Below are 19,994 nucleotides of genomic sequence, written 5' to 3'. Positions count from 1 at the left end.
AGCTAGGATGGTCTTGAACTCCGGACTTTGTGATCTGCCTGCCTCAGCCTCCCAAAGTGCTGGAATTACAGGCGTGAGCCACCACACCCGGCCGGTTCATGAAATTCTTGTGCCTAGCCTCCCTAGCAGGGATTACAGGCGTGCGCAACCACCCCCAGCTAATTTCTGTATTTTTAGTAGTGACGGGGTTTCACCATGTTGGCCAGGATGGTCTCAAATTCCTGACCTCAGGTGATTTACCTGCCTCGGTCTCCCAGTGTGCTGGGATTACAGGCGTGAGCCACCACGTCCAGTCCTAAATTTTCATTTCTCTCTCCTGTCAGTGAAAATTGCTACCAAGGCCAATCCATGGATGGGGAACTCCCTGAAGCCTGACAGTCTCCGGTTCCAGCTGGAGACGTCACTGAAGCGGCTGCAGTGTCCCCGAGTGGACCTCTTCTACCTACACGGACCTGACCACAGCACCCCGGTGGAAGAGACACTGCGCGCCTGCCACCAGCTGCACCAGGAGGTGAAGGGACCCCTGAGCTCTGGGAGGTGGCCCGCTGCTACTCTCATTCTGATCCCACTGGTGAGATCAGAGGCACCAGGGCAGTCCCAGGGTGGAGCAGGGAACAGTCCCACTCCCAAGGGCCCCACCCTGGCCTCCACTTCCTGGTCTGGGCTGCACTGCGTTCTGACTGGAGCCTCACCCCTGCAGGGCAAGTTCGTGGAGCTTGGCCTCTCCAACTATGCCGCCTGGGAAGTGGCCAAGATCTGTACCCTCTGCAAGAGCAATGGCTGGATCGTGCCCACTGTGTACCAGGTGAGGGCTGGGGCTGCAGAGGCCAAGGTCTCCAGAACTCCTGCTCATCCTGGGCTGTCTTTGCCACCCTGACTGCCCCCTGTGCCCTCTGCATAGCAGCCACCCCCTGCTGAAAGCCTGCAGATGGCTCCCAGGTACCCTCAGGATGCCATTCAAGCTCCTCAGACTGGCCACTGGGCATCTGCTTCCTTCCTGCCTATCTGTGCACCTTGGACCCTTCCTTCCCCACCTGGCCCTGCACTCAGCCTGGAACACGCCCTTCCCCGCCACTGTCCCTTCCCTGCCGCTGCCCCTTCCCTAGGAGAATGGTTCAGGTCTCGTATACGTGTCTCATCCTCTGGAAGCCTTTCTAAATGGGCGCAGAAGACCCGGAGACCTCAGGTCCTTGTTTACCTCCTCATGATTCATTGCACAAATATTTGTACACCTGCTTGGTGCCAGACACTGGTCACAGAACTTTCTAGTCTATTAAGATTGCCTCATTACTCGATTATAACTGTTTATACTTGACCTTATTATAAAACCTTGAGGGAAGGGACCCTGTCCTTTTGGCTTAAGAATCTAAATCTGACAACCAGCCCGCAGTTGGTGCTCATGAAAGTTGGCTGAATGAATGAATTTTCCTCGGGCATAAGTCCCTTTCGCCAGCACCAGTAAGAATAAGTATATGCCCAGATGGTTAAAGTCCTAGAGTTGATAAGGTCTGAAATAAGGGCTCTATAAGGGTAAATTTGAGGTCCCTTCTTTTGACACATCCACTCTCTCTCCGGGGTCCCTCTCCCTGCAGGGCATGTACAGCGCCACCACCCGGCAAGTGGAAACGGAGCTCTTCCCCTGCCTCAGGCACTTTGGACTGAGGTTCTATGCCTACAACCCTCTAGCTGGTACGTGGAGCATTCCTGGCCCTGACTCAGCCTATTCCCGACCCACAGATGCCCAGCCCAGGACCTGGGAAGCAGGGAGGGTTTGACAAGGGGCTGGGCTGCGTCCTTCAGCCCTCCTGGGTCCCCGCCCCTCCCCTAGACCAGAGCCCTGAGGGACGTGGCAACTTCTGGGGCACTCTGGGTCCTGGAGCTGATTGCTGCCTTCCCGCAGGGGGCCTGCTGACTGGCAAGTACAAGTATGAGGACAAGGACGGGAAACAGCCCGTGAGCCGCTTTTTTGGGCATCAGTGGGCAGAGATCTACAGGAATCGGTGAGCTGGAGGTGCTTGGTGTGGATGGCTGGGGTGGGGTCGGCTTTATGTGGAATGAAGTCCTGGCTGCTCCTGGGGTAAGGCGTTTCCTCGCTGCTGCACTTACTCCCCTGCATTCCTTCAGGAATTTCCAAACCCTCCGTGGGTTTTCTTGTTGTCTGGGGACCTCCAGGAGGAAATGAGGCTCCCTGGACCTCAGGGTCTTGAAGTCGTAGCTCTTTCCTGAGCAACCACCTGCTAGGAAGGAAAGAAGTCGCCCTGGAGGGAGGTCCAGGAGGCCTGGGGCTGAGTCCTGCCCCGTCTCAGCGGCCTTTGTGTCCCTAGGGGAAAATAAGAGCAGGCTGATGAGTTCTCAGGAATAAAGATTGGTTGAGGTCTCTGTTGAGAGGGCCGGCATCTTGGGTGGTTCTGATGCCCAGCAAAGTGGGAGACCTATGACCAGAAAGGACACCCTCCCCTCAGGGCTGCAGGGTGTGGGGTGGGGCAGTGGCCCTGGATGACCCTTTGGTTGTAGCTCCCAGTATGACCCCCATGGTACTGACCCCTGTGCCACCGTCCCCCCTTTCCAGCTTCTGGAAGGAGAACCACTTCGAGGGGATTGCCCTGGTAGAGAAGGCCTTGCAGGCTGCTTATGGCGCCAGCACCCCCAGCACGACCTCAGCCGCCCTCCGGTGGATGTACCACCACTCACAGCTGCAGGTAACCAGCGACCCTGGGCGCTCAGCTTCTTCCCTTCCAGGGGGACCAGCATTTAGGTGAAGCCCAAAGCATTTGTTTTCTCGATTCCTCTGAAATTTCTTTCTTCTAAGTCTCATAAAACTCTTCCCACTGGTTTTTTTTTGTTTTGTTTTGTTTTTTGCTTTTTTTTTTTGATACAGAGTCTCGCTCTGTTACCCCAGCTGGAGTGCAGTGGCATGATCTCAGGTCACTGCAACTTCTGCCTCCCAGACTCAAGCAATTCTCCTCCCCCAGCCTCCTGAGTAGCTGGGATTACAGACGTGCACCACCGTGCCCAGCTAATTGTTTGTATTTATAGTAGAGACTGAGTTTCGTCAGGCTGCCTAGTCTGGTCTCGAACTCCTGAGCTCAGACAGTTCACCCTCCTTGGCCTCTGGAAGTGCTGGGATGACAGGCGTGAGCCACTGTGCTCCGCCTTCCCATTGGTCTTTGATGGTATCTGAGTACCAGGCTTTGTAATGAGGGCCTTACTGCAGGGATTTCATTATTCCTTCGGCTTTATGAAATGACTGTCCCGGTGTTATTGATGAGGAAACTGAGTCTCACCCAGCTATGAAAGGGGAATACATTTTAACACAGGTTTAACTGTAAAGCCCACTAGTCTCATCCTCTTGGTGGGAGCTGGAATTTCCCTCTCTCAGTGCCTCATGTCTTCCTCTTTCAAATTGTTATCCAACTCCAGCCTTAGATGTTGCAACAGTCTGGCACATATATAGTAGGTGCTCAATAAATGGGAGCTAAGTGCTCTACATTACTTCTTCATACACATAATTATGTTGAAAATAGAGGATTGAGTGTCGAGAGGTTTTAATAACTTAGTCACCTTTACACGGCTGCTGGGGGGCAGAACTCGGCTGTGAATGTAGGTCTGTCTAGAAGCATCATGTGGCAGTAGGGGAAATAATACAGGTTTTGAGTGACATGGGTACAGCTATCCAAGGCACCTTAAGTTCTTTCTGGACATATGGGATATAAGAGAGCCCAAATCTCGGTAGGGTCGTGACTGGGAGGGTTGTGAGTGGAGTCGCTGTGTAGCAGAAGGCGGCTGAAGTCTGGCTGTCTCCCTTTCAGGGTGCCCACAGGGACGCGGTCATCCTGGGCATGTCCAGCCTGGAACAGCTGGAGCAGAACTTGGCAGCGGCAGAGGAAGGGCCCCTGGAGCCAGCTGTCGTGGATGCCTTTAATCAAGCCTGGCATTTGTTTGCCCACGAATGTCCCAACTACTTCATCTAGGCCCATTGTGGCTCAGGCTGCCCAAGGCTCTTCTGTCACCTCTTTTGCTCTCTCATGCTTTTTCTAATTTAGAACTGCCTCAGTAAATTCTTAGGGACGGAAGTATTTGGACAAAAATTTAACAGTAGAGTCACCAATAAACGAAGAATAAAACCTCCCAGGATGCTGTGTGTTAGTCTGTTTCCGTTGCTATAAAAGAATACCTGAGACTGGGTCATTTACAAAGAAAAGAGGTTTCTTTGGCTCACGGTTCTGCAGTCTGTACAAGAAGGTGTGGTGCCGGCATCTGCTCCTGGGGAGGGCCTCAGGAAGCTTACAATCACGGCAGAAGGGGAAGCATAGCCAGCATGTCACATGGCAAGAGAGTGAGCAAGAGACAGACGGGAGAAAATTCACACACTGATGGGGGGAATGTGAAATGGTACAACCACTTTGGAAAATAGTTTGGCAACTTCTCAAAGGATTAAACATAAAATTACCACAGGATTCAGCAGTTCCACTTGTGGGTGTATAGCCAAGAGAAGTGAAAACATATCTCCCCACAAAAAACTTGGGAATGAGTTTTCACGGTGTCATTACTCATAATAGCTGATAATTAAAAACAACCCAAATGTCCATCAATGAATGAATGCATAAAGAAAATGTGGCATATTCATACAACAGACTATTATTCAGCCATTAAAAAAAAAAAAAAAAAAAAAAGAGTGGCTCACACCTTTAATCTCAGCACTTTGAGAGGCCAAGGCAGGAGGACTGATTGAAGACAGGAGTTTCAGACCAGTCGGGGCAACAGTAGTAGAGACAGGGTTTCACTGTGTTAGTCAGGATGGTCTTAATCTCCTGACCTTATGGTCTGCCCGCCTCGGCCTCCCAAAGTGCTGGGATTACTGGTGTGAGCCACTGCACCTGGCTCAGAGCTTTTTTTTTTTTATTGAGACGGAATCTCGCTCTGTAGCCCGGGCTGGAGTGCAGTGGCCGGATCTCAGCTCACTGCAAGCTCCACCTCCCGGGTTTAGGCCATTCTCCTGCCTCAGCCTCCAGAGTAGCTGGGACTACAGGTGCCCGCCACCTCGCCTGGCTAGTTTTTTGTATTTTTTAGTAGAGACGGGGTTTCACCGTGTTAGCCAGGATGGTCTCGGTCTCCTGACCTCATGATCCACCTGTCTCAGCCTCCGAAAGTGCTGGGATTACAGGCTTGAGCCACTGCGCCCGGCCCAGAGTTTTATTCTTTATAGGAGGTCAGTGCCCATCACATTCCCTGTCTACAGACAAATAAACAACTGCTCTCTTCAGAGGGGCGGCAGCAGTCCTGCATGGTCCAGTGAGACCCAGAAGGTTCCAGGAGGCCTTCAGTTTTGAGTCCCTTTCAGTCATCGTCTTCTGAGTCTGACTCTTCTGCGGACTCGGATGCGCTCTCTGGCAAGTCGTCTCCCATCTGCTGGAACCTTCCCGACTGTGAATCCCACATGTATTTGATGGTCACCTTGAATTCAGCCATCTCATACCCAAAAAGCTTCTGCAAGAGACAAAGAGAACAAAGAATCAGGAGGAATGGAGGTATTCAAAGTGCAGGGGGTCGTTTTCAGCAGGCAGAAGCAAGCCAGCGGCCCCTCCTGCAATAGCCCTCAAGGCACCCGACTCACCAGGACGCGAGCCTGCTCTGGGGTCAGCACATCGCCCTCCTTGCACACCTCAAAGTCGGACAGCAGAGTCACCACACCTGCAGAAGAGGGTGGCTCTGTTACCTCTGTCCCTGCCACGTTAGGAGGAATCCAGTCAGCCACCTGCCCTCCCCACAGCTCCATCACACACTGGGCAGTGGCTGTCTCCCTGAGGTCCCTTTGATTCGCCACAGCCTTGACCTCCTGGGTTCAAGTGATCCTCTTGCCTCAGCCTCCCATGTAGCTAGGACCACAGGCACACACCACCATGGCTGTCTAATTTTTTGACTTTTTTTTTTTAAACCGGCGCCAGGCCCCTGATGTCCCTGTCCCTCAACAGCTGCAAGACTATAAGTTACTGTCTGCTTTCACCCCAACTGTGAGGCGTGCACTCTTAGCCCCATTTTCACATGAGAAAATGGAGGCTTGTAGAAATAACTTGCTCAGCCAGAAAGGGATGAGCTTGCAGGCTTGTGCTCTTGGACTCTAGGCTGTGAGCTTTTGGCTCCAGGGCTGCCCATACCTCTCTTGAGGGTGGTGGGCAGGCCCAGCTGCCTGAGCTGTGGCTCCATGGAGTGGGGGAACTGCTCCAGGGGCCCCGGGTCCAGGCTCACAGTGAATGCTGCTTTGTTACCAGCGCGGGCGTAGTCCATTTCTGTGTATTTTGTGAACCACCTAAGGGAAAAAGAAGTGGTAGGAGGGGATGCTCCTGGCCACACCACCAGCCCATGAGTCAGGCTCCCCCAAGTGTCCCATGGCCCTGGGCCTTCACAGACCTTGGCTGCTGGCCAGCAGCCAGCCCACCACACCATGCTGGAGAGGGCAGAGAGGGCTGTGGTCCCAGGTCACTAGCTCAGTGACAGGCTTCCAGGAGCAGTTCCGACTTGATGCCGCATATGGAATGAAGTCCCTGCATCATTCCCTGCCTGAAATCCCCCTCAGCCGCCTCTTTCTCTCCGTTCCTCAGCAGTACTTACTCATTCACCTCCTCCTTTGTGCGGTTGGTGAACAGGAGACCCACTTCACCCCTCAACCTTTTGCTGACCTACAAATCAAGAGTGAGGCCAGCTTGGTCACATTAGAGCAGTGGTTCTCTACTAGGCACGTTTTTGCTCACAAGGGGACATTTGGCAACGTTTAAAGATGTATCTGGTGGTCACAGCAGGAAGGAGTGGGAGGCAGGAAGGGTGTTATTCCCTGGGTCTGGAGGTGAAGGGAGAACCCAGAGCTTTAAGCCAGGCCCTGCTCTCCCTGAGCCACGGGCCAGCCGACGGCTGGGGGAGGCTATCACGTGGGAGTAGTGGGAGAGAAGGCGGCTCTGCCTCAGCCCTACCCCGTGAAAACCAGAGATTTACCTGGTGCAGGTTGTCTTTGTACTCATCAGATGGACTTCGACCCAAGGCCACCATCATTACCTTGTTTTTGCCAAAGAACATCCTACCAAGCAAGAGAAAGAGCGTTCTGTGAAGGAAGTGCCCTGCCCTCCCCGCCCCTCAGCAACATGCAAAGCAGCTCTGGTCCCCAGTGAGCTCAGGCCCAGGCTGAGCCAGTGGCACTCACTTCTCCATGCTGCCTGGCCACACTGTCCCCACTTCGGGGTCCTTTTCATTATGTTCCCACCCACAGACCCCTGACATGGCAACACTTTGTCTCCCAGCCCATCACGAGCATCATGTACTCATGTATGGGTTCTCCGTCTGGATGTATGCAGGAGGCACGTTAACAGCCTGAACCAGAGCTGGGGCGGCAGGAGACCAACACCAGAGCCACCTGCTCCAGGACAGAAACTGCCCATGTGGCTCCTGCATCCTGCTCCCAGGTCACTGTCTGTGTCCCAGTGCCCATGCTGACATTCTAAAACTGGTGTGATGCTCCTAAACGGCCCAAAGTCCAGGGTTAAAGGGCCACTTCTCTGGAAAGGACCACCTCTCAAACATCTCAATTGCCAAGTCCTGCCCCCAGAAGCTCAGTGCAAAATCTGCTTTTTTTCTTTTTGAGATGGAGTTTCACTCTGTCACTCAGGCTGGAGTGCAATGGTGCGATCTCAGCTCACTTGAACCTCATGGGTTCAAGCAATTCTTCTGCCTCATCCTCCCGAGTAGCTGGGATTATATTATAGATGCCCGCCACTATGCCCGGCTAATTTTTGTATTTTCAGTAGAGAAGGGGTTTTGCCATGTTGGCCAGGCTGATCTCAAACTCCTACCTCAGGTGACCTGCCTGCCTCAGCCTCCCGAAGTGCTAGGATTACAGGCGTGAGCCACCGCACCCGGCCCAAGACCAGCTGTAACAGTGAAAAGGAAGTACTCTTCAGTGGCAGGTAGCACTTTGTCGTTATTAAGGTGTCAGTGGCATGACCCAGGCACCTAAAGGGTCAGAAATTGCTCCTATACTTTGACTGAGAGCAGCCTGGCCGGGTCCCCACTCAGAAGGGCCTTCTTCCCCCCGCCCGCTCACCGGCTGTGCTTCCAGGCGTTCCGGATGTCTTTCAGCTTGCTGTTCCTCATGTTGGCCACAGAGAAGATGAAAAGGTACTTGTAGGTGTCCACACATTTCCGAAGCTGTGGGACAATTCACCAGGCTCTGAGTTCAAGCAGCAGCATACAATGGGCACTACTCTGGCCTCAGATGAGAATGAATCTGCTCTGGGCCCCTGACAACTATGGAAACTGGAAGAACTGGAGGCCTCTAATTGGGTTGTCTTCTACCTCTATTACTGAAATTAGGATCCCTGACTACAGGGGAGGCTGAGCCATGGATCTACACCCCATGGCCTTTTCCAGGTTTCTCACTTATCTATGACCAACAGTGGAACTGACCATCAACGGTTAACCTAGAAACATTCACCCACACTACGAAGGGTCCTGCTACGTGGAAACACATGGAGCCTCACTGTTATAAGGGGAGGCAGCTGATCGGCACTGCTCTGCACATGGTGCTGGCCAAAGCCACCAGGAGGCAGCCTCCAGGAGTGGAGTCATTGTGGAGAAGGAGACTGTTTCATCCAGCCTGCAGCCCAGGTTGGCAAGTCAGAAGCTGTACAGACAGTGGGTTGGTGCAGTCACCTACACCTGGTAAATCTCCCAGCTTTTTTTTTTTAAAGGCAGGGTCTCACTCTGTTGCCCAGGCTGCATACCGCCATGTCCAGCCAGCTTTTTTTTTTCTTTTCTTTTTGTAGAGATGAGGTTTTGTCATGTTGTCCAGGCTGCTCTTGAACTCTCAGACTCAAGCTATCTGACCACTTGGGCTCCCAGATTACTGTAATCCCACCCTGGGATTACAGGCGTGGCCCACCGTTCCTGGCCTCCTCCTGTTTTTTGTCATTGGGCAGGCTAACAAACCTCTATAAGCTTCAGTGACCCCAAATGCAAAACAGCGACATCATCACCTAGTACCCACATCTCAGCGACGTTATGAGGATGGAGTGGAATGACACATATGAAACACTTAGTGCAGGACAGGGCACAGAGTACAAGCTAGTCAAAGCTGGAAATCATCACTATGGAAGTTTTTGCTGGTGCTGCTGCTGGAGGAAAAAGGGTTGGATTAGCAGCTTGGAGATTTTTTTTTTCCAATAGTATGCTCCCCTGGCCAACAGTCCTATACCTACCTTGATAAAACAAACGATTGCAAGCTCTAGAAAAAGAACCACCTCTTACCTCTTCTATCAGGTTTTGTTTCAATTCCAAGCCTTTCTTGGCAGTTTTGGTTAAGGAGACTAATAAAAACAAAAAGGAGAGAGATGATGAGAGACCAATCTAGATGCATTGGAGACTTATTTTTTTCTCCCCTTTGGCAGAGAGCTCAGTCGGATGCAGCCATTCTGAAAAAAGGCAGCAAGGCCTTTGTGGCCATCATTTCTGGCACACAAAGCCATTCCCAGGGCCCATGGAATGCCTACTCATTAGCATCCTGGCCCTGAAGATCTCTAGATATAACTCCTGCTATTTAGACAAACTAGGCCTTTCTTAGCCCCTAAGGCTGACCCAGAAAACTTGATTGCGGTGTGGGGGTGGAGATTGTTCCTGCTGCTGGGAGTGCTCTCGGTGGCAGACCTCACCCGCTGGCAGAGGCAGGCCCCTGTTTTTTCTTTTTTGAGATGGGATCTCACTCTGTCACCCAGGCTGGCATGCAGTGGCACGATCTTGGCTCACTGCAACCTTGAGCTCCTAGGCTCAGGCAATCCTCCCACAGGATGACAGGCACACCCCACCATGGCCTGCTAATTTTGGCTGGGACCATAGAAATGCACCACCATGCCCAGGTGAGTTTTGTATTTTTGCAGAGATGGGTTTTGCCATGTTGCCCAGGTTGGTCTTGAACTCCTGGGCTCAAGAGATCTGCCTACCTCAGCCTCCGAAAGTGTTGGAATCACAGGTGTGAGCCACCACACCCGGCCCCTTGCTGCTCTTGACCATGATGCAGAGGTCACTCTAGCTGGCCTATGCTGTGCAACCATGAGACTGGGGACTGAATCTCCTGTTATGTATCTGCACTCCAGTTTTGCAATTTGGACCCATAGATGCAGCAACACCTCTCTGGGGAGGAATATGTACCTCTACTGTAAAAATGGCTGGGGCCCAATTCGCCCTCTACCCAGAGAGTTTGCATTTGCCAGACCTGACCTGGGCCCCCCCCACAGAATCAAATTGTTCCACAAACACTTAACAGAACTCCAACTGCAAAGCCCCGGGCGCCTTCACAAAGGGACCCGGGCCTCTCTTCTTTAACCTGCCCGGCACTCAGCCCCTCTTAACAAGGTACCACACAGACAAAGACACTGACATCAGTCAATGGTAAGTGGAGTAGAGGGGGGCAAACGAAATATAGCAGGCCACTTTCCATCATTTCCACTGTTAGACCTTTGGCTCAAGTCAGCATCACCCTCTCTTGGATTAATGCTGGTCTCACTGCTTCCATCCCTGCCCTCTGCCCTGTCTTCCCCAACTATTCTCATCAAGGCAACCAGAGTGACCCTTTATAAGCAAAGGTAAATCATATGGGTCCTCTGCTACCCATTTCACCTGGGCAGGAAAGCCAATGCCTTACTAAAGCCGAGGAAGCCGGGCCCTCTCTGCCTAACCCCTCCCCCAACTGTATTTGGCTCCTTCTGCTCCAGCCCCACTGGCCTCTTGTCCCAAACATGTCAAACCTGCTCCCACTTCAGAGCCTTTTCAGTTTACGTTCCCTCTACTTGCAACAGCACTCTTCCCGATAATTCCATAGGTGCACAATTCCACAGGTCGCTCGCTTCCTTTAATTTTCTGTTCATCTGTACATCAGTGAGACCTTTCCTGACCACATTATACAAAATATCGCCGTCTCTTCACCCCACTTTTACTCAATCTGATTTTTAGCATTTTGTGGAATGTGTTTCCCCTGAAACGTTAGGCTCGATAAGAAACAGGCCTTCTTTGTAACTGCTGTATCCTCCAACGCCTAGAAAGTGCCAGACCCCTGAATATTTTTGAGTATGCCAGGGAGTCGGGTTAAAAGAGATGCCACCACAGCAAAGGTGGTCAAAAATGGTCTCTTAAGTGAGCCACTACGCTCAAGTCGGGCGTAGTTCCAGACCGCTTTGGCAACACCCTGAAAGTCATTTCTATAAAACAACAACAGCAGCAACAACAACAACAACAAAATCTAGCTGGGTGTAGTGGCGTGCGCCTGTAGTCTCAGCTACTCGGGAGGCTGAGGTGGGAGGATCGCTTAAGCCAAGGAGGTCAAGGCTGCAGTGACTTATTTTTGAGACGGAGTCTCGCTCTGTCGCGCCCAGGATGGAGTGCAGTGGCGCGATCTCGGCTCATAGCAACCTCTGCCTCCCGGGTTCAAGCGATTCTCCCACCTCAGTCTCCCAAGTAGCTGGCATTACAGGCACCCGCCACCACGCCCATCTAATTTTTAGTATTTTTAGTAGAGAAGGGGTTTCACCATATTGGCCAGGCTGGTCTAGAACTCCAGACCTCAGATGATCCACCCACCTTGGCCTCCCAAAGTGCTGGGATTACAGGCGTGAGCCACCGCACCCGGCCTGTGGCGCCACTGCACTCCAGCCTGGGCAACAGAGCGAGACCCTGACTCAGAGGAGTCCTATTAACTGACAACTAAGAAAGAGCAAGCCATACGAAGAGGTAAGCATGCCAGACAGAAACAACCGCAGACACACAACGCCAGACACGGGAACAAGCCTGTGCTGAAAGAAGGGAACGGGGAAAGGCAGCCAGGGTGGCGGGAGCGCAGGAAGATGAGAAAGGGCCGAGGTTGGGAAAAGTGGGCCGAAACGGCACCAGGCACAGCCGGGGGCGGTGTTCAGGAGCTGCCTCCCGGCCCAGTAGGCCTTGTAAGAGCACCTGAAACTAGGCAAGAGTCTCCGCTCCCTGGACCCGACCAGGCGTCAGCCCCCTCTGGCGGTTTTACAGCCTCGAAGCCCCCATTCCAGCTAGCAGCGAGGCAGCGGAACACCTCGAGGATGTCCTGGCGTTCCATTTTGCGCCCCCGACGCCCCGAAGCTCTCACCGCAGGCTGGGCAGCCAACCCACAGAGGCCCCCCAGGGGCCCAACGCCCCCTTCACCCACCTTTCTTGTCGCGCTTGGATTTGGGCATAGCGCTGAATCCACGTGCGGCGGCAGAAGACGGTGCACCCCGTTAGGACCCCGGCGGCGCGGGGGCCTCTGGGACGGCTCTCGGGGGCTGCCCCTCGCGTGTGCCTGACCCAGTGTGCACTGCAGCCTGCCTTTTCCTGCCGAGCCACCACTTGCGCTTTCTCCCGCGCCTGTAAGGCGACTTCCCGCGTGCCGAGGAAATCCCCGAATCCCGAGCGTCCGACCAAGGGCCTCGCGCACCCCACGGTCCCAACTCTGTGGTCCCGCGGAGGCGGAGCCCGCGGCGCGGTGCATGCCGGGACGGCGGTGGGCGGTGCCTGCGCTCGCATCATGGCGGCTGAGTGGGCTTCTCGTTTCTGGCTTTGGGCTGCGCTGCTGATTCCTGTGGCCGCGGTCTACGAAGACCAAGTGGGCAAGTTTGATTGGTGCGTACGTGTAGAACATATTCGAGAGATAAGTGGCTGTTTCCACGGTACCTGTCTCCTGCCTGCTAAAGGGAAGGGGGTTGTCATGTAACAGGATTGGCCGCATAATTTGCAGGACCCAGTACAAAATGAAAACGTGGGGCGCCTTGTTCAAAAATTAAGGATTTAAAGTCGTTCGAAGCAGAGCTTTAAACCAAGTGTTAGGGGTCCTTCTAAGCTGGTCCTTGTGTGTAAGCCGGCCCTGCCATCCAGACATGCTTGGGGTGCTGGTCAGAGGTCACCGATCCCGTTCTCCCTCGTCAGGTTCCATTTCTTTGACTGTCAGGTTTCTGGTCTACCAGGTGTCAGAGGTCGCCACGCCGTCAGTGAACTTGAATTCCTACTCGAATTGGTGTCTTGTAGGCATTTGAACAGGAGCTTTCGTCTTAAAAATCCTAAACTGAACCCTTTTCCCCCTCTCATCAACCTAGTCTGGCCCTGGGCTCAGAGCAGGATTGCCCAAAACTCTAAGCAGCTAGAATATGCCATTCATTCCTTCATTCACCCACTCGCGCCTTCCTTAAGGCCCTGAAGTAGCTTGCTTTTGTTTAAATTTTACCAATTAAGAGTTGTGTGATCTTGGGGAAAGTGGCTTAACCACTCTGTGCCTTTGTTTCTTTATCTATGGAATGGGTTTACTAAGTCTGTTATCTATTACAGTACTTGTGAGAATGAATGAGACAGTCCAATTAAATTACTTAGAACAATGCCTGGCTCATTGAATGCAGTCATTAAATGTTACCTGTTATTATTGCTCTTTACCCTTTATTCTTCAGGGCCCAGCTCAGATTTCTCCTCCTCTGAAGTATTTTCTGTCTTGGTAAAAGTTGATTCACATATATGTTGAGTACCTGTTATGCCAGACAGTGTGACAAATACAACATAAGTTACACTTTTAATGATGTGCACAACTGTTCACAATGTTATATGTGTATATTACACATATATAGCAGGTGATGTATGTATCTAATGTTGCAGAATACTAGGTATATGCAATTTTCTTTTCATGAATGAATGAATGAATGGCATTTCCTAACTGCTTAGTGTTTTGGGCAACTCTGCTCTGAGCCCAGGGCCAGGCTAGGCTGATGAGGGGGGAAAGACTCTGTTTAAGACTTTTCTTTCTTTCTTTTCTTTCTTTTTTTTTTTTTTTTTAAGACGGAGTTTCCCTCTTGTTGCCCAGGCTGGCGTGCAGTGGCGCGATCTCGGCTCACTGCAACCTCCACCCTCCTGGGTTCAAGCAATTCTCTTGCCTCAGCCTCCGGAGTAGCTAGGACTACAGGCATCTGCCACCATGCCCAACTAATTTTTTGTATTTTTAGTAGAGATGGGATTTCACCATGTTAGCCAGGATGGTCTCGATTTCCTGAGCTTGTGATCTGCCTGCCTCGGCCTCCTGAAGTGCTGGGATTACAGGCATAAGCCACCGTGCCGGGCCACAAACACTTCTTATATGTCCTAAAATGAGTGTGATGGTGATAGCCCTGTGATTTGTTCTTTTCTGGAGCATTTTGTGGAATGGTGATTTTAGCTCCTTACATTCCCCTGTACTCTTTTCCTCAGGAGACAGCAGTATGTTGGGAAGCTCAAGTTTGCCTCCTTGGAATTTTCCCCTGGATCTAAGAAGTTGGTTGTAGCCACAGAGAAGAATGTGATTGCAGCATTAAATTCCAGAACTGGGGAGATCTGTGAGTGAACTGGGAACCGTGTCTACTGGCTGCCTAAGGGATAGAAGGCTCACCATTGCCAACTCTGCTTGGCTGATTCCTGAATAAGGGACATGTTGGCCAAAAGACGCCTCTCCTAGTGGATTCTGATACTTTTTTCAGTCTTACCATCTTTGAATGTTTGTATATTCCTATAACTGACCTTTGCAGTTTATTCTCTTAGCCTGAATCCTGAGTGCCCTTAAATAAGATATTGCTGCAAGCCCAGGCGGGAGGATCACTTGAGCTCAGGAGTTCGAGACCAGCCTGGGGATCACAGTGAGGTCCTATGTCTAAAATTTAAAAAATTAGTCAGGCATGGTGGCGTGTGCCTAGAGTCCCAGCTACTTGGGAGACTGAGGTGGGATTCTTGCTTGAGCCCGGCAGGTTGAGGCTACAGTGAGCTGTGATCATGCCAGTTCACTCCAACCTGCGCAGTAGAGCGAGACCTTGTCTCAAAAAAAGATGCTGCTGCAGAAAACACATTATTCTACTTTGCAGTAAACTCTCACATACCCTCACTTAATTACCTACATTGGCTGGATGTTTTTAGGCACTAAAATAATGGAAATAGAATTTATGATCACTATTTTTCTTGTGACTTGGATGGATTTTATTAATCTTATTGTTGTTTGTTTATGTTTGATGGTGTGGTAGTGGGGCCTGGACAGTAGTGGCTCCTCTTAACCCCTTCTACCCTCATTACCCCGTGAATGGTACTGGATCACTGCCAGTTAGCTATACTCCTTCACTCCCTCGAAATAAAATTGGACATTGCTGTGCAAATGAAGAGCTCTTCATTTATCTCTTAGTCTTCTGGGTTGCCTCCTTCTGTTCACAGTAACGTCTAACTTTCGTGTCTCTCAGTGTGGCGCCATGTTGACAAGGGCACGGCAGAAGGGGCTGTGGATGCCATGCTGCTTCACGGACAGGGTAAGCAGAGTCCTGTGTCTCCATTGTGTGGCCGGCTCCCTGTCCCATTCCTTGGCTCCGTCATCTGTACAGGATCTGGTAGGGAAAGGAGATGGGGGACTCCTGACAGTGAAGGACAGGTGCCTGTTTAACATGTATTTGCATCCAGAAATCAGAGGTGAGGCCATTGCTCACAGTGGGACCCTCAGAGGCGACAGAACAATTGGGAAGTGACTTCACCATGATCTTTTCTTTTCCAGATGCAATCACTGTGTCCAATGGAGGAAGAATCATGCGTTCCTGGGAGACTAACATCGGGGGCCTGAACTGGGAGATAACCTTGGACAGTGGCAGGTAGGGGAGAAACTGGATTCTATCTTGACTGAGTTAAAGGATTTACCGGAACACAGATCTGCACAGACAGCAAGTCTGGGCTTGTGGCTTTTTCCCAGGGACCACTGGAGAGCCAGCCATTGAGTCCCCATTGTGGATATGCTTGCTCGGCCAACGTGTATTGCCATTGAGTGCCCGTTGTGGATATGCTTGCTCAGCCAACATGTATTGAGCACCTGTTAGATGCAGAGTTTCCAGGTGCAGTGTTTGCGCTTGTGCTTGAATGCTGTTCCTAATTTCACTGTGATTTGTGAGTTTTGCAATGTTCCAGATAAAAGAACATAATATAAAACTTCCAATGTTTAGTTTTGTTTAAAGAATAACTTGACCTATTGTTACATCTTTGCTCAAGTTATTTATTTTTATTTATTAAGTTTTTTGAGAGATAGTTTCACTCTGTCACCCAGGCTGGAGTGCAGTGGTACGATCTTGGCTCACTGCAACCGTTGCCTCCCACGTTCAAGCAATTCTCATGCCTCAGCCTCTCCAGTAGCTGGGATTACAGGCATGTGGACCGTGCCTGGCTAATTTTTGTATTATTAGTAGAGATAGGGTTTCACCATGTTGGCCAGGCTGGTCTCGAACTCCTGGCCTCGTGATCCTCCCACCTTAGCCTCTCAAAGTGTTGGGATTACAGGCGTGAGCCACTGCGCCCGGCCCCTAAAGTTGTTCAAATGATAGGGTCATTTGTATTAGCTTATATATCTTCTGATAGTAATTCATTTGGTAAACACGTGGTGAGCCCCAGGTGATGGGAACACACGGGACTGTGAGACAGCTGCTGTCATCGAGGATTCCGCTGTCCATTGGGAGGCAGGCAGGTAGCACAGTAATGACAGCACTGTCTGATGGGTATGTGGCAGAGGGTAGGTCCAGCTGCTGTGAAGTCCCGGGGAAGGAGGGAACAGCCCTTAGGAGAAGTAGATGGTTTCAGGGAAGCAAGCAGTGTGACCACATGGTTGCGAGTGCAGAATCTCAAGTTGGCTAACGAGGCAGAGCCAGGATTAGGATTCAGCTGTGTTTGACCCCAAAGCCTGTTTCCTTACCCACCAAGCAACAGTGAGTACTGTTCTGGACTGTCTCTCCCAGCTGGAGGCTCTGCAGGTGTGGGCTGCTCTCAACCTGTACTTGTGCTCAGTTTCCAGGCACTTGGGCTGGTTGGCCTGCAGGAGTCTGTGAGGTACATCGCAGTCCTGAAGAAGACGACGCTTGCCCTCCATCACCTCTCCAGTGGGCACCTCAAGTGGGTGGAACATCTCCCAGAAAGGTAAGGCCGCCTGTGTACAGGCAACAGCTGCCTCGTCCTACTCTCTACGAGCTCCTCTTTCTCCTTGAGGGACCCAAAGCATTTGCTTTAACCCAGGCCTGTCTCTTGTTAGTATTGCATGGAGTGTGTTGCACTCACAAGATCCTGAAGGCTGTGAGTATGGGTGAGACTCCAGAGTATGACTGGAGTTTCCTTTGCACTGAGGAGAACACTCTCAAACTGGGGCGCTAGGGCGAGCCATGCTACAGGAGCTACTCACTCGCTCGTGGTTATGGTACTTTGTGCCTTCTGACTTCTAGTTCAAGTACCAGTTCTGACTGAGCCTTTCATTCATATTAAGAGTTAGAACAACTCAAGAAGAGCCCAGGGTAGGCTGAGTGAGTATGAAATGGTTTCTCGAGCTCCTGCTGGTAGAAAGCATTGAAATTGGGAAGGAACAGGAGGGAGGGAGGGAACAAGAGAAAAGGCTCTACTTAGACACCCTGTGGCCATTTTCAAAGTTTAGAGCAGGACTCAAAACTTCAAATTCTTGCCTGGCACGGTGTCTCACACCTGTAATCCCAGCACTTTGGGAGCCTGAGTTGGGTGGATCACTTGAGCTTGGGAGTTCGAGACCAGCCTGGGCAACCCCATCTCTACAAAAAATACAAAAAATTAGCCAGCATGGTGGTGCATGCTTGTGATCCCAGCTACTTGGGAGGCTGAGGTGGCAGGATCACCTGAGCCTCGGGAGGTAGAGGCTGCAGTGAGCTGTGATTGCACCACTGCACTCCAGCCTGGATGACAGAGTGAGACACTGTCTGAAAAAACACAACAAAGAAAATGCTATGAGACAGGTTATGGAATATCCATGAGCAACACTGGCTGGATGGGAGCTGCAGAGCGCCTGGCCTGCCTGGAGGGGGCAGCCTTACCCACCTGATTGGCACTTTGTATTTAGGCTTAGCGTTGTCACGTCTTCTAACCGTAGGAAAATTTAGAAATCTGATTGTGAAGTATAATCTCTTCTAAATATTGACAACTAATTCAAATTAAGAACAACAACAAAAGCCCCCAAACTGTATGAGCCAAGCAAAACTTATTTGGGAATTACTAGTTTGTGACATCTGGCTGAGGCCTGGCAGCCCCTGAGAATAATCCTGTCCTGGGTTTAAAGCTAACGTTCCCGTTTCTTCTTCCCTCTCTTAGTGACAGCATCCACTACCAGATGGTGTATTCTTACGGCTCTGGGGTGGTGTGGGCCCTCGGTGTTTTTCCTTTCAGCCATGTGAACATTGTCAAGTTTAATGTAGAAGATGGAGAGATTGTTCAGCAGGTACGGGAGGGTGACAGGAGCCTGTGAATAAGGTGGGATTGGGGGGAACTCAATAGATTTCTTTGTACTGGGGAACAGGGAACGTGGCTGGGCAGATGCAAAAGCTACTTATGCTCCCTCATTGTGGTCACTTGCTAGCTGCCTTCCCATTAGGCCTCTATTTAAAGTACTCCTATTTGCATGTGTTATCTTCTGGGGTGGCTAAAAAATTACATAGATCTAGTCCCTGCCTGTAAGTATCTTAACAGTGCTGTGAAATCACAGTAGGACACCACATATGACAAATATGGTAGAGAAGTGCAGATCTGAAGTGTCAGGTATTTAAAATTATTGGGTTTATTTTTCCAGTGACCAGAAAATTCTGATATTTTTTCCACCTTTGGAGGCTCTCAGGAGGTTGGAGGGTGGGGTTTCAGGGGACAGGAAGAATTCCTATGGAAGAACCTTTGAACTTAGGACCCCCAGTGGGATGCTGGCAGCAATACTGCTGTTGGGCTGAGAGGGAAATGTAAAAATCTTTCACGAGCTTCCTGTTAACGATGACTTTTCTGTAGGTCAGGGTTTCAACTCCATGGCTGCAGCACCTGTCCGGAGCCTGTGGCGTGGTGGATGAGGCTGTCCTGGTGTGTCCTGACCCGAGCTCACGTTCCCTCCAAACTTTGGCTCTGGAGACGGAATGGGAGCTGAGACAGATCCCGCTGCAGGTGAGAGGCTGCCACTGCTGCTTCTGGCCTGAGGCATTTCCTGCGGGGAGTAGAAAGTTTGGCGTGATTCCCCCAGAGGGTCTTTCTCCCAGACTCTTCCTGAGCAGTGGAAGCCATTCAGGCCTCTGGCTGAACTGGCATAAGGGGAAATCGGCCACTTTCCCCTTTGGGGAATTTGAACTGGAGCATTTGGAGCCACCTGCCGTGGCCCAGTTACTTCCCCTGGTAAAGTAGGGCAGAGGGTATGAGCCTTGGATGGGTCAGGGACTCGTCAGCTGTCATTTGTAATCCTCCTCCTTGCCTTCCAGTCTCTCGACTTAGAATTTGGAAGTGGATTCCAACCCCGGGTCCTGCCCACCCAGCCCAACCCAGTGGACGCTTCCCGGGCCCAGTTCTTCCTGCACTTGTCCCCAAGCCACTATGCTCTGCTGCAGTACCATTACGGCACCCTGAGTTTGCTTAAAAACTTCCCACAGGTAACTGCAGGCAACATGGTTTGCTAGGATTCAGGAGATCTCTCCAAGACATGGATGTTAGAAGGCAGTACTTTTGAATCTGGAAACATTTGCTCTTAGGCCCAAGACTGATGACACCTTCCCTTAAATGGTTTGAGAGGGGATAGGTAGCCTTGCAGTGGAAATGGTATATTTCCTCCTGAGAATTACAAAGGATCTTTAGAGCAAAACCAGTGCCTTCCTTAGTCCAAAGGAAATATGGGGACATAAATGAGAGCTTCCCCGTAGATAGTAAGAGCAAGCAGCATGGGACTTAAGATTGACGTGTGCCTGCGTTGGAGGTAGGGGAGAGTTGTGTTTTCAGCTGTAGATGCAACTGGGGCCTCGCTCTGCTCTTAAATGCCTGACCATTCTGCTCCAAAGTGGGGAGCACTTTCAACTCTAAGGCCAAGGGCCTTCCCTGGAGAGGTGACCCTCTGTAAGGCAGCTGGCTAGTACTGGTCCCATTTAGGAGCTGATGCCTTGCTTTTCCCCCAGACTGCC

The 19,994-nt window shown here is 51.2% G+C and overlaps 3 protein-coding genes and 1 long non-coding RNA gene across 9 annotated transcripts in view; 2 read left to right on the top strand and 2 right to left on the bottom strand.

Annotated features, from left to right (window-relative positions):
- LOC105548912 (aflatoxin B1 aldehyde reductase member 4) overlaps positions 1–4,133 on the top strand; it is a 77,023-nt gene extending 72,890 nt beyond the window's left edge. Inside the window, exons 3-8 of the mRNA XM_011993154.1 lie at positions 324–511; positions 701–805; positions 1,593–1,689; positions 1,901–2,000; positions 2,570–2,699; positions 3,810–4,133. Of these exons, the coding sequence (XP_011848544.1) occupies positions 324–511; positions 701–805; positions 1,593–1,689; positions 1,901–2,000; positions 2,570–2,699; positions 3,810–3,971 (782 nt within the window). The 3' untranslated portion in view covers positions 3,972–4,133. The remainder of the gene's footprint in view (positions 1–323; positions 512–700; positions 806–1,592; positions 1,690–1,900; positions 2,001–2,569; positions 2,700–3,809) is intronic.
- A 773-nt stretch (positions 4,134–4,906) lies between these two features.
- On the bottom strand, positions 4,907–12,567 carry MRTO4 (mRNA turnover 4 homolog (S. cerevisiae)). Of its 2 annotated transcripts, none has more exons than XM_011993120.1 (8): positions 12,209–12,567; positions 9,292–9,350; positions 8,090–8,193; positions 6,988–7,069; positions 6,610–6,677; positions 6,156–6,307; positions 5,615–5,691; positions 4,907–5,487 (listed from the first exon to the last, which is right to left on the bottom strand). In XM_011993120.1, the coding sequence occupies exons 1-8, from the start codon at positions 12,234–12,236 to the stop codon at positions 5,338–5,340; spliced, it is 720 nt and encodes a 239-aa protein (XP_011848510.1). In that variant the 5' UTR covers positions 12,237–12,567; the 3' UTR covers positions 4,907–5,337. The 2 variants fall into 2 exon arrangements, with proteins under 2 accessions (XP_011848510.1, XP_011848511.1); XM_011993121.1 differs by having other exon boundaries at positions 5,179–5,487; positions 5,611–5,691.
- Positions 12,284–19,994, top strand: part of EMC1 (ER membrane protein complex subunit 1) — a 30,160-nt gene continuing 22,449 nt past the window's right edge. For 4 of the 5 annotated variants that reach the window (XM_011993125.1, XM_011993126.1, XM_011993123.1 and 1 more), the window contains exons 1-8: positions 12,284–12,660; positions 14,263–14,387; positions 15,273–15,338; positions 15,578–15,671; positions 16,849–16,977; positions 18,166–18,292; positions 18,847–18,996; positions 19,305–19,472. In XM_011993125.1, coding sequence (XP_011848515.1) covers positions 12,566–12,660; positions 14,263–14,387; positions 15,273–15,338; positions 15,578–15,671; positions 16,849–16,977; positions 18,166–18,292; positions 18,847–18,996; positions 19,305–19,472 — 954 coding nt within the window. In that variant the 5' untranslated portion in view covers positions 12,284–12,565. The remainder of the gene's footprint in view (positions 12,661–14,262; positions 14,388–15,272; positions 15,339–15,577; positions 15,672–16,848; positions 16,978–18,165; positions 18,293–18,846; positions 18,997–19,304; positions 19,473–19,994) is intronic. The other variant, XM_011993127.1, reaches the window with a different exon arrangement.
- The window catches only part of LOC105548895, a 32,749-nt gene continuing 31,361 nt past the window's right edge, over positions 18,607–19,994 (bottom strand). The window contains exon 2 of the long non-coding RNA XR_001007464.1: positions 18,607–19,036. This is a non-coding gene — a long non-coding RNA (uncharacterized LOC105548895). The remainder of the gene's footprint in view (positions 19,037–19,994) is intronic.

The sequence above is a fragment of the Mandrillus leucophaeus genome, unplaced genomic scaffold, assembly GCF_000951045.1.
Source record: "Mandrillus leucophaeus isolate KB7577 unplaced genomic scaffold, Mleu.le_1.0 Scaffold426, whole genome shotgun sequence".
Classification (NCBI taxonomy): domain Eukaryota; kingdom Metazoa; phylum Chordata; class Mammalia; order Primates; family Cercopithecidae; genus Mandrillus; species Mandrillus leucophaeus.
This window is presented reverse-complemented; position numbering and strand designations above follow the sequence as displayed.